Below are 13,930 nucleotides of genomic sequence, written 5' to 3'. Positions count from 1 at the left end.
TGGGATGGTCGGATTTTGTCAACATCAATAAAATGCCAAATAATCATACGTAACTTGTTAAATATTCAAGTTAGAAGAAAAATACATAGAATCTTTCTTGTAGAGGACATCAGTGCCTACAATTACTGTATAATAAACTTTTCGCTATCGTCAATATTTAATTGGATATTTCCTCCTATACTTTTTAGCACGTAGCTATTTATTATTAGCACTATTCTTCCGACGTCTGATTTCTTTTTAATTATAGGAAATGCGTTTTTCTAAGGTACATAAACTTTTGGGATTGACTGTATAGCCAATACATCCTTAATGCTTTAGATTTATCTGGATATGTAATCTGTTTAAAATCATGCATATGCAATCATAGTTTGCAATTTATATTTTTCTCTTATTTTGACCAATAAAAACCTTTGCAAAATCCGAAGTATTCTAATCAGTGGATTATTATCACAACAGGTTTTGATTTTATTACGTGCCAATTGTTTTTATGCTATCATTCAAAGAACAATTCCATTGGAGCTATGCATGATTTCTTGTACGATTTGTTACATGATTTATTACGTGATTACGACTATAAGATTTATTGAATGATTTACTGTAAACTTCTAATTAAGACAGTCTCCGCTGGCTACTAATATTATTTCCTTATAAGCAATAAGTAGCTGGAAACATAATTATAAGACTCGAACGAAGGTGCACGTGCGCGTGGATTCTAGATAATCGTTGCAGATGTTCTCGCGACATCCTTACCGCGCGAATCTAGGGGTACATTTCTGATCTATAGTACATCTGCGCTCGGTGGGGTCCTGGAAACCTTGAACTTACAGGGGTCCCTTGAGAAAATTCGAGTGCTCGTCCAGGTGTTACCGAAGGTCTAACACCTGGAGATTCTCGAGTTTACCGTTACGTTTATATAGATCCCTTTATTGCCCAACGCAAATTGCCACCTAAAACTCGTGATAGATCGATAGGGAATACGCGACACGATCCAGTCGAACCTGACTCTGTCGAGATTCCCTTAAACGATCCCACCATCCTTTCCTTGAAATAATTTCACTTCGATTTCAGCGAATTTCTTTTCGGTTAATTCGATTCGCCTGACGAAAAGCTGTTAAGTTAAATCGAATACATAAACATGCAATAAAATAACAGTAAATGAAGACAATGCTTCAATTTCCAATGCTCATAATTCATTGTGTAAAACAATTCTTCTTGCTTTCATTTATAAACGTTCTTCTCTAGTATATCTATATTGATAAAAAGAACTAGGGACAGTAATGCGTAGTTTAAACTATGAAGATATGGTTGAGAGTGTAAGTTGAACAGAAAGAAAATCGCGACAATAGATGATGATAGTAAAGATCAGATAATGAGTTCTTATGTGAAATAAACCTTTCGTAATCGTCAGTATATCAGTTTAGATCGAGGAGGAAATTCTTTTGTATACCCTGTTCATTTTTTATGCTTCCGCATATCTCAATTTCCTATTTAAAAATCTGTAGCCTGGTAAGAATAAAGAGTTCGTTTCCAGCGAATTCGTCTTTTTCAGGTGTCTGGTCGCACGGTGGCGAGTCCGTATAATCTTTAACGAGCGATAAAGTCTCGACCGTGGATGGAGCGTAATCACCAAAACGGTCATCGTTGCCGCTTGCGACGGGGTTTCACCGCACCGGTGCGGTGCCAGTTCCCGATTCAGAGTGCTGGCGTACCTACCTGCGCCGCGCACCTGTACAAAGCCCGGCTTTATCGCCGTATAACCAGCCTGCCACCTGTGCGGCAGAGATGGTCGCACAGGTGTCTTTTAAAGCGTTTCATTAATTACAAATAGGAAAGCCGTGGCCCCCGTTAACCCGTACAGACAATTCGCAAGACACCTGGGCGGAATACTACGGATTTTCTGTTGACGACCTCGACGCTCTACCCGAAACCAGCTTCGTTCCCGGTACACTCGAACGAAAGGTCGCAATAAAATCACCGTTTGAAACTTAGTTAGAACCCCAGGATTTTCAAGTGCCAATCTTTTGAACACCATCTGTATTACATTTAGTTTCTTAGGGTACATTTCAGGTAATTTTAGTACATACTGCTATATTTCTTCCGTTCCCTAGTCTTTGTTATTTCCCAAACTGCCTTAAAGATTAGAAGACCCCAATTTGCTTTTCCTGCTTTCTGGTACCACACGTGTGCATATTGCAAGCTTTTGGGAACATCCCTCGTCGTTTGGGAAAACCATGTGTTCGAACGTCTGTCGTAAAGATGACTGCAATATGTTCTCGAGTTCGTTTTTCTCTAATATATGATCTTCGCGGCGTGGTCCCTCGATAGTCGAAAGTCGGAGGTATTAGGCAATTGAACGAGGACAAGATCGTCCGTAGACCTCCATAAACAGGGCTATTTTCACCGGACTTTCCACGGCTCGTTTGTTTTGGCAAGACAATGCCATCATGACCAGCTGTCGGAGATCAACCGATATCTTTTCGTCATGCCATGGATACCTGCTTTGTTTCTGACAATACGAGGCGTCTCTTTCTTCTGACAGACCTCCTCGAAGGACGAACCGTTTCACCGAAATGAACAACCGACAACAAAAGCCAGAGTTCAGTCACGTACTGTCTTCAAGGCAATCACTGGTTCATCAGCAATCACAGAACGGAAAATTCGCCCGAATAACTTGCTGTTAGTGTGGCAATCAACGTTATTTTCATTGCCTTCGTTCAAAACCAATTTACGCGATCCACTTTGTTTTGATAGCACGCTTGAGTAGCACGGTGAACAGATTACCGTTCGGTCGGAAAGGAAATCTTAGGTAGGACGTTTTAGCGAAAGAACACCTGCCAGGTTCCTTGTGCCAGAAACCGTGAAGAAAAGGGAATAGAGGTTCGCGTTCGGTGATTTTCAGCACGTGGTTCGTGTTGCGCTCACGAAGGACATCCTGTTTCGTGTCTACTCGAAGTAGCACGACGAGAAAAAAAACACGCGAAAATTATCGATTCGATACGCGAGGAACAGAATGTGCACGAAAACATGCTACAAGCAATTAAGTGGAGATGTGGTACACAATACGAACCACTTTTTTGTTCTAAACGATATTTCTCGACTACATGTGTAACCACGTGCTTTATTTCTTTTCTCAAACGAGAGTTAAGTAATATTAGATTCGTGCATGTGAAACGTCGTTTGTCTCTGAACTTTAAATAATGAGAACTTTACAGCTCCTCATTCTTCTTACGAATCTTCAGTTATAATGCAATGTTTAACTCATTTGCATCATTTGGCTAAAGCCAAGGCTTGTATCGCTTCGCGGAATATTCCACCGTTTAATAGACTTGGGAAAAAACGAACGTGTAAGAATAATCGATAAATTATTTGAATCAAGCATGTGATACTACTACAGTCCGCTGTTTGAGAAGAATCAAGTAAGGTAGCGACTTAAGCTGCGGAGGAATTTTGTATAGTGGAACCGAAACTCGGGCCGCTTTCAGGCGTAGGAGAATCCAGTATTTTCTTTGCGTTCCTTTTCTTCTGCTCACGCACGGGTCATGACGAGTTCAGACGTGTCCTGGCACTCGGTATGCCTTCCCACATGGCCACCCAACATCTTCGAACGTCGTACCTTTACGAGTTCTCGTCGATTTATCGTCGTCAGCGCGCGCCATTAATCTTTCAGATTTAGCCGCAGTTTTAACCGAACCTCCACCACCTGTTGGAACTGTTATTACTCGCTCCAACCTCGTTACACGTTGATAACGAGATTGCCGAGGAGTTACATTTGTTCTACATAGTATTTGATATATGGACATTGCGTCTCTGTGTAATGATTTGAAACACGTGTATTCAGGCAGGAATTTTTCTGCTCATTATCAGCAAATTAGTTATACAGGCTAAAGCCATTTAAAGTACCATTTAATACTATCTTTTAATTGTAGATTGTATCATAAAGACTTGGAGCATGAATTTTGGTTTGATATAATTCTGTACTGTATAATTCTGTGTTATATCAATCATGAAACATTGTACAATATTTATGGCCGGTAGCTAAAATCAGTGTGTTCTATTAAAACAGCTGTACTAAGATTGTCATTCCCATTACCACTGAAACGTGGCAACTTTCCCCGGTAAATCCAGCAAAAGCCCGAGAATTCACCTGAAGCTAATTCCCAGCGACCTAAACTGGGCATTCCGCGCGGAACAACTGCGATAGTCGGAGAACGAAAAGTCACTAAATATAATACATTTTCATTAAAAAATTAAATCTCACGATAGGCGTGAGCAGTTTCGCGTCACAGACGGCTGTTATATGCATGCTACCTGTTGCGAGCGATGAACGAGGAACGAGGCGAACGGGGCCACGATGAAAAAAGAGAGAGAGAGAGAAGGTGCCGCGGGGTCCGTTCTTCCCTCGGTTGGAGAGCAGCGACGGCGGGGGGGCAGTCGGAGGGGTCCGCGATCTCTGGGTCCCTCCACCGGGGGCAAGGAGAGCAGTGGGACCGAAGAAGGGTCCACTGGAGGGGGCCCTGGCGACAGACTGGCGGCCGCGCACCTGCACTCGCTCGCTGAGAGAGCCGACAGTCAGGGCCGCACCTACTAAGGCTCAGCTCCCCTTCCGCCCGGGACACAAATCGACCGAGTGCATTCCTCGTGTCCTTATCTCCCACGGAGCAACGAAAAGGTCATGCATCCAATTCGACTGGATCTCTGTTTTTCCCCCCTACTGCTTCTCTCCGAAACTTTTTCACTTGCTCAAGTTTACGAATTTAGCAGAGCGAGTTTACTCGAGATTGAATGAATGAAGAAATCAAATCGATTGAACGTAGGTAATGGTTTAATTTGATAGAAAGGATAAACTTCATGCGATCTGAAATTAATCTTTGAACACGTAATAATTTAATCGAGTGAAAAATTACTCATTAATCATCCTCACCGATTAAATTAAGACGCGACGAATGTTTAATATTCGTATCGGCTCTTCTCATAATCAGCTTCGAGGTACACGTGTTACTTTCTGGGTAACTGCTTTGCTTCTTAACTTTCGTTAGCGGGTATACATAATAACATGTCCTAGCGTACGTTTTCTCTTTGTTTAATATAATTAAGGTTCTTCCCAATAAAGATATTACACACGATGATTACAGGCTCGTATTAAAACCAGAATGTTATAATTTAAAGATTGTTTGCTTTAGAAATTATATCTCTTTCACCGGTTATCGGTTTCCACCTGTCATATTATTGCTACGCCTATTCCTTTTATTTTAAAAAGCGTATAATTTACTTATTTCATTCTTGAAAATTGCTCATTCTACGTTATTTCCTGATGGATTAAGTAATCAGACGATATTCAAGATCGCAGGGTAAACAAGAAATTATAATAATTTTGAAAACCATCAATATGATAATTCGTTTTTCAGATAAACTTCTTACATACCTATCGCATTACTGAAAATTGAAAGTTTCCTTCTAAGAACGATTCGATCAGCTAAATTAAAGTTGCGCAACTATAATCCAGAACATGAACGACAGGCTGCTATTCAAGGCATCGATATCAGTTTGTAAAAATGCCATTGTCGACTTGTTTGCAGGTCAATAGTTGTTGCATTTCCAAGACGTTCTTGAAAACATCCGGTGTTATTCCAACTTTGATCGGTGTCATCGATTTTTAATAAACTAAGTCACTTTCTGCGATAATTATGAAAACAAATGCGCATGACATAAATGTACGTACATATAACCGAACAAATCTTTTTATATTATACATATAATTATGTATATGTAAAAACATATATAATTGAATATGTATAATATAATATAACTGATTTTTGTTCCTAGTTTCTTAAAATCTCAATCACGACTCTACTCATTGCGTAACCAGTGGCGCGCAAGTGCTTGAAAATACGACGACGGCTAATCATCTTTGCAAATTTCCCCTGTTCAAGGCACACGTGCACTGCATTCCCTTTCCTGTTGCCGGTCGCCGAGCGAAGAAATCAAACAAATTCTCTGTTTCTTCCGCCGCTTTACGAGCCGGAACGTCTCGAGAACCGCAACCCGGCTTCCCGTTTGATTTCGCGTCGCCTCGTTTCCACGCGCGCCGTTCATAAATATTAAAGCGCTCGCAGTTAATTAATTACGCGATTTGTTCAAATTCGTATCTCTAACGAGAATAGAATATCGCTGCTGTCGCTCTAGGAACGACAACCGTGACGAGAAAGTGCCGTTAAGGTAATAAAAATAAAACGTGGATTATGATTCTCTATTTCCGTTCCCCTTTGTTCGCGAAACGATACCTGAATATTACAGCCCACGGATCAATTGCAACTTGGGAAATTCTTCCGTTAAGTTAAAACGTCTGGTGACGCGTAGGTACATTGAGCTGATAAAAAGACTTTCCAATTTTCTTACGGACTCTGGGCCGAGTCGTCGGCTTAAGGGACTTTCCTTTCCAGCGGTCACGATACTTAATTAACGTAATCGGACGAGGCTGCTCGAACGGTGCAGCTCGCGTGTGTAGGTAGACCGCTGTGATAAGCCTTATCTAGCGCGCGCCACGCAGTGGCTGAGTTTGCATATCAATGAGGGTTCTTAAGAATAGACATACGCGTGTCACATTCAGCCAACACTCAAGCGCGTTAATTCGCGCGATTACAAGCTGTTGTTGACTTTCGGTCTCGCGTTTCTCTCGATCCGATTGCACCGAGCGCCGCCGGGGAAAACTTCGTAGACGATGAACGAGCTGCGATGCCACCGTGAGAACCTCCAGCGAAATTCATGATTGACAACGTGACTGTCTCCTCAAGTTATTCTCATTTCACTACTAATTCTAATCGTAAGTCAATTACATTACATAATCTGTAATAAACTAACAGATAAACCAAATATACAGTTTCAATGCTAAAAATCCAATAAATCCTTGTCCTATTTTGTTGTTTAAGAATCCTTACTCGATATCTACAAGCATAATTTTTGCCAATCGTTCAGAAATGGCAGAATCGTGGCAACGTTAGGGAGGCGTGTACATTTTCAGTTCAAATTTCGCTGGCGTTCTCACACAGGTGTTAGGCGAACCCCGTTCGCCACGTCAAAAGTGGCAAACAATTTTTCCTCGTTATCGGTTGGAAGGAAACCATACTCGGCCGAGAGCGTGGGATTATCGTTTCGAGTAGACGCGCATTATACGGCCTCGCGGTTACTCTCGATGTGTACGTACGACGACGTTGCATCTCGCGCGTGATAAAAACAGCAGGCGTTCGCGCTAATAAACAATAATGACACGTTGAACCAGTTCGTGCCGGGCGAACGCACGATAATTTGCATTTGCCGTAATTGCGATCCAGTGTCGAACGCCACCGGGCCTTTTTTTACAATCTCCGCTTTTCCCGACTTGCGTTCATACAGGTTGAATCAAAAATTGTCGCACAGGACAAAGTAACATTTATTATTCCTATTATGTGTTAATTTTGACTCGCTAAATTGCAATCATTCTTGTATGAATCGATACTTGAAAGAACAATAAATGTTAATTTATTCTGTATGACAATTTTTGACAATATAAGCTCCGACAAATGTAAAATTCGCGTGAAATGAAAAATGCATTATTTATATCAGTGCTGAGATTCACCGTACATTTTTTATGCAAAATGTTTGAGCTTTCAATCTCTGAGCAGAAAAGCATGAGTCGTCTCTGAACCTTGAAAGCGAAAGAGGAAACGAAGCGCGCGGGTGCTGGCCATAAAAGGTCGTTCATGAATATGCATCACGAAATTGTAAGAAGCAAAATGAGTAATAGGGAAGGTACATAATGAGAGGCTGATTATGATGTAAGCGGTTTATCCAAGTGGGTAGAACGATTCGGGTAGCAGGATCGTGAATGCCTTCGCTTTCTACCTTTACACCCATTGTCCACGGTATTGTCGAGCAAATGCAACACAATTGTTCGCGACTCTCCCGTGTCTGACCTTTTCCGCGTGATATTTGCAACATTTGCTCTGCCGCGACCGTGACTTTAACTGAGGTCATTATGCAAATTCACGCGTCCTTATATTTATTGTGTCAACTACTAACGCAATCAAGTATCTAAAAATGCGTCCAATTAAATGAGTAACTAAGGTAGCGCGAAGGATACCACGTGGACGGAAGTGGTTAATGCGATAAGAAGAATCGACCTATCGAGCAAACGCCGAAATCGGGATTTCACGCTTGTATATATTTTGTATTATGTAACTCTTAATCAGTGGCTGTACCTAATCTCGTGCTAATCGTTTCCATATTAATTTCAAAATTATCTATAAAACAACGACGATAAGCCATCGACGTATTTAATTACAGACTCATTAAGGGATACTATTATTGGAAATGCGGTTATTCAGAGATCATATTATGTATCAAAAGTGCTATCTAATTTGTAATACTTGGCGTCTCAACATGTCGGAAACATAAAGCAATTAATCAAATTTATTACTGGATCCCAGCAATTTTCGATACTCATTCGGTGCAACTATTCAACCGATTTAATTTATTGTAGGATTGTCACATGTTTAACAAGTGCGATAACAGTGCGCTTATAAGATTTGTGGCGCAGTCACTAGAATTTGCATACTGGGTCGACGCGATATCTCAATCCATTTTACGCGCTTCACAACAACTGCGGATAATCGTGGTTTCAGATGGACGTTAGTTGAATTTAACAAATTTTGTTAATGAGTTCGTACTCGAAAAAAAGTTGGCTTTCAAGATAAATACATAGTGCGCTCAAGTAATTTCGATATCACGTATCAACACATGCGGGTATTATTTAGCGGGAATGATCAGTATTCGTCGATGATCTCCCAGGTGTTATTGATCGCAATCGCTGGGATCATAAAAATGAAATTAATGTGTATTTTGATGCTTGTACTGATAACTGAGTACGATTCGAATGGTTCACTATCAGGCAACAGTATGTGTAATTCGTACCCATTTTGTACTGATAATCGTAACCTGTTTATCTTACATTTCCAACAAATCTAAGTACTTTTGATTACGTACAGATTTCGTCATTATACGTTACGAAACAAACATTCTCTAAATGATAGAGTTTTCTAAATTCATCATGCAAGGTTCTGGTTCAATTTCAGTCATTAATACTATTATTTAATATAATTCGAAACAGGAAATTAATATTGACAACAAACACAGTAATTAAGTTAAACAAGTCATAGATAAGCGCTTATACTTTTTTAAGAAATCCACGATTTTTGCTTATCACATCTTTTACTTTAATATTCCCTATAATCAACATTTAATCGACATTTTTTAAAAGTCGCATGGTACGCGTAAATACGTTTGGCTGGTAAAACACCGTGCAGATGGTTCGATATTACGTCTAGACAAGAAAGAAATCAAATGATCAAGTCACGATAATATCGTGTAAGCTTGGAAGATAAGCTTGGATAATTAAGTACTAATGTACTTGATGCGACATGGCTCTGGGATTGCAAATTCTCTTCGGTTAGCCTCAAGGAAAAACACGCTTTTTCTTTTGCATCCTTTCTTTATGGGAATTTAACAGATTGTTGAATCTTAACGAGAATTCATTTTTATACATTATCCACGAGGCAACCATTACTAAAACCATTAATCTTTTGATTTTATTACTCGCTATAATTAAACTGCAAATAGTCGAATGCTGAGCAAAACGACGATGCACAAGAACTGATTTAATCGAATGGAGTGGCTGCGAAACCACGTCAGATGCGCGTAATGCCTCTAGCAATTTAAATTCTCGATTTCTCTATAAAAATAACAACTAATCGAACGGTGTACAGTTATTAACATCGTAAAGGCGATGAGAATTTATGAAACGATACGGAATATAATGATTTTCAAGTATTCGCGAGCTTTAGGTACTTGTGCACTCACGGAGGCGACATTCCTCGATTGTGTGGCATTAATACAACTCGAGGGAGCGATCGTTTCGTCTTTCGAACACGTGTGTTCTTATCAGTGGTCATTTTTTCTCAGGACACGATAACACTACGTACTTGCAAAGCGTAATTTCCGTTCGAAGCTTTTCGAGGAAGCTCCGCGGCGTAAAATCATTATTTTCAGTAATTGGAGACAATCTCTTAATTCCTATCTCCGTGCTATTTACCAATCTTGAAAGATCATAACGTCAACAATATTCCACTACGCAAATTAGATTATATTATAGATTCATTTATTTTATTTCTCGAAGTATTTTATCAAATAGAAAACGTACTCGATTAATTCAAGAATAACGATCACCGGAATGTAAATGGTGATGTAATGACGTTGAAAATATCGTTGGGTCGCGCAGGGAAAAAGATCTGAGGAACACGATTTAGCGCGTGAAAGGGGCACGTATTTTCTATGTTTTTGTAGAAACCGCAAGTGAATTCGCGGCTACGATCCGGCGCACCTGCGTTTCGTTTCGCATGATATCACAGCCATGCGATAAATTTTCATTGCCACGCATGTAGGAATAAACTTTTATTGACCATTGAGCGGTTTGAATTTAAACGCGGCGCGCCGCCACGCCGAGTGCGTGTACACGCGTGTTCCGTGTGTGCAAAACAGTACGAATGGTCTCTCGCGTGATCATTTAAGGAAAATGTCATTTACATTTGCGTCTACGACCACGGAAGTGGCCTGAGGTGAATCGAAAAGTTCCAACGAAATTGTATCCCTCGTTTTATGCATCACAGCGCAAATAATAAAATAGAGAAAAACCGAATAGGACGTTTATTCTCAGAATAATTTATACTATATTACTTCCTAATGCAATGAATATTTCATTTTACCCGTTAGGTCGATTGTAAAAATATGTATCTCGCACTTACCGTACGGTACATTATTCAAACGAATCCAAACGAGCATCTATCAAGCACTTTATGTTAAAAAACTGAGTCACCATTTGAATTTTCAAGCGAAGAAGTGATCATCACCACAGTAACTAAGATTTAAATGTGGCAGATACATTTACCCACTTGCACATAAATGTATTAAATGCCAAGCACATGAAGATAAAACTGCACAAATATATGCAACACATATTAACATTTAAAATTATTATTAGTAGCATCGGATCATAGAATCTATTCATTTCATTACCCAAGAAATATTTTAAATGGTTGAACGTCAAGTATCTCTGAGAATCGATCGAAGGTTTTTCGAGACCTTGATCGCAATCGAGAAAGATGCGTGTATGCATTTTTTTTCAATCGCTGACGATTGAAATCCGCCTCAGGATTCATATACGCATCGGGTAGCAACGCCGATTCACCTTGACGCGACAGCTAGAACCGTGATTTCCGTGTCGTGACAGAAGGACATGAAATTCTTTTACTTGTGCTTTTTTAAAAATGTTTTTCTAACAGTACGATCGATTAGATATCTCAAGGATATACGATATTCGCAGCGAAACACAGCGATCATTTTCAAATCATATGAGATCAACAAGATGTACTGCTCAATAAGAATTATTCAATAAAGTGGTAAAAGTACAGAAATAACTTGGCCATGTAAATTTTGCATGCAATATTCATGTTAAACAATTTCTATCGCTAAGTAGGTACTGTTATTTATCAAGTAGCTAATTCTATTCAAGGTAATATGCATAAAGAACATGCACATGAATAAGTATACAATGAAAGAGTGCGGGAATCTCATTGTCAGTCTCTTTTCGTAATGTAGCCAAGAAATCTCTTCATTGTAATAAATAAACTTAATTTCTAATGTAAATATTATAAGAAATTACCTTGACAAGTTGTTTTCCTCGGTTACACTTATTTTGTGTCGTAGAATCTTCACGTCCGAAAGTATGCACTGCCTTCACCGTAACTGTCACAGGGAGCGGCATCTTTCGACGAGTTCTAGAAACAGATACCAAATACCAATTATAGACTGACGGTAGAATTATAAATCCGTGTTGTTAAAATGCGAGGAATAATTATATTTAATTGTTGAAATAGAATAGGACGTTTTTTATGTACATTTCTAATTCAGGAAAATAAAGTTGCTACATCACAGGCAAAATATGCGAATAGAACTTTCACTTTATGGACATGATGTTCACCCGACAGATCGACACGAAAAATAAAAGCTGATTCGAGCGTCCTCTTTTCATGAAACTTATCATCAAACGGTCGTTAAACCGGCAGCTGCCAGTGAATTCAAAAAACGTAATAAGATGCCTAATTTTTCGGTCACTGTATTCGTTTATAAAACGGGTTAAAGCAAATGATGGGTATAAGGAACATCTTCTAATGTTTTTTGTACGAAATTTAGGTTTTTAAATAGTTTGTTCAAGAATCTGAACCTGATTTCGCTTTTCAATTGTATTTTAATGGTATAAAATATCGAGAAACAAAGAGAAACATAATACATTACTTTGTTCTATACTAAATCGCTAACACGAATATTCGAATATCGTTTATATTCGCTTCGAATCTCGCTGGCAGAACAACAGAGAAAGCAAAAGGATTTGATCAAATATTTGGTTCACTTTGTACGTCGTTTGTGCAGTACAGGTGTTACATACAATAAAAACGCAATTCATACTGAACATGGCAATAATGTTGGAAATAATAAGGAGGCTTACTAACCACAGGATGATTGACGAAAAGGGGAATAATCTTTCTGCACGTACATGCTTGTATCTTCTAAGTACGTTTTAATCTTCTAATGATAAGCTGACGGTTGCAATGAAAAATCATGGAGCGTGTATACTGCTTAAAAGCACGATATAAACAAATGATAGTAAGAATTTCTTGGCTATAATTTAACAACAGTGCCCTTGTTCGCCGCGAAACATTTTCAATTGGTTAATTTGTTCAATGCCCTAACCTTTCGACCAATGAAATTTCTATTGAAATGCGTCATGTGGTGACGCGAGCGCCGCTACGGTGCATACCTTTGAACACTGGTCCCCACCATTGTTCTGAATGTAAGGAGCAAGGAAGATGGCCGCGAGGTGCGAGAAAGAAAACAATCTCGAAGAGCGTTAAAGGTGGTAGAAGAACACGGTGCCTCGACGGAGAACGAACCACGAATCTTGAATACTCTCCGGACATCGGATTAACTTTTAATCAGCACCGGGCAACGGAACGGTCGAAAACGACGGGAAATCGAGTGTTGAACAGTTACATGTGTGCCCTTGTCACGAAAAACTCAGTCTCTCAAGGATCGTCCTTGGAATCGCTCGTCCCTGAAGCCGGCTCGAGGAGCTAGTGATCTCGAAAACAAAAATGGCGGACGTTGACTCGAGGGTGGATCATTCGGATCCCGAATTACGGTTCCTGTCCGTCGATAGGAATAATTTCAATGATCCCGCGACTCAGGCGGAATGGACGCAGAAAAAGTTGGTTTGGGTGCCGCACGAAACCCAGGGTTTCGTCGCGGCCGGGATAAAGGGTGAACGGGGTGACGAGGTCGAGGTGGAAATCGCTGAAACTGGAAAACGGGTACTTGTCGCTAAAGATGATATTCAGAAGATGAATCCACCCAAATTCGACAAAGTTGAAGATATGGCTGAGTTAACGTGCTTAAACGAAGCCTCCGTACTGCATAACCTCAAAGACAGATACTACTCCGGCCTCATTTACGTGAGTTTGACAGATTTTATCATTTTCCGTTACTAACATTGTCAAATGGAACTTACAATCATTATTCTCCAGATGTTTCTGAGTTTCTTTATCCGCCCAGATGATTCGTCAAAGATTGATCCTACATATTTTTCTTATTAGTAATTTTTTCAAATTTAACAGACTAAGGTCAATGACAACAAAGTCGATTATAGAATCTGTGCAAACTTAATTTTCTGATGTTACATTTAATTTCTAGCTGTCTCTATTAATATGTATTGCATGTATTAATGATTTAAACTGTAATTATTTGAATAGACGCAATGATATTCTTGTAGTTCATCTATTTTCATTCA

At 39.6% G+C, this 13,930-nt stretch overlaps 2 protein-coding genes across 7 annotated transcripts in view; one reads left to right on the top strand and one right to left on the bottom strand.

Annotated features, from left to right (window-relative positions):
- The window catches only part of Eip63E (cyclin dependent kinase Eip63E), a 47,707-nt gene extending 35,843 nt beyond the window's left edge, over positions 1-11,864 (bottom strand). Inside the window, exon 1 of the mRNA XM_026817296.1 lies at positions 11,750-11,864. The gene's annotated coding sequence lies outside the window, so the exon portion shown is untranslated. The remainder of the gene's footprint in view (positions 1-11,749) is intronic.
- A 1,072-nt stretch (positions 11,865-12,936) lies between these two features.
- The window catches only part of zip (myosin heavy chain 10), a 16,396-nt gene continuing 15,402 nt past the window's right edge, over positions 12,937-13,930 (top strand). For all 6 annotated transcript variants that reach the window (XM_026817293.1, XM_018032191.2, XM_018032186.2 and 3 more), the window contains exon 1: positions 12,937-13,595. In XM_026817293.1, the coding sequence (XP_026673094.1) occupies positions 13,239-13,595 (357 nt within the window). In that variant the 5' untranslated portion in view covers positions 12,937-13,238. The remainder of the gene's footprint in view (positions 13,596-13,930) is intronic.

The sequence above is a fragment of the Ceratina calcarata genome, unplaced genomic scaffold (genome assembly GCF_001652005.2).
Source record: "Ceratina calcarata isolate Rehan_Ccalc_2016 unplaced genomic scaffold, ASM165200v1 scaffold569.2, whole genome shotgun sequence".
Lineage (NCBI taxonomy): Eukaryota > Metazoa > Arthropoda > Insecta > Hymenoptera > Apidae > Ceratina > Ceratina calcarata.
The sequence above is the reverse complement of the archived record's forward strand: the minus strand, read 5'-3'. Positions and strand labels throughout refer to the sequence as shown.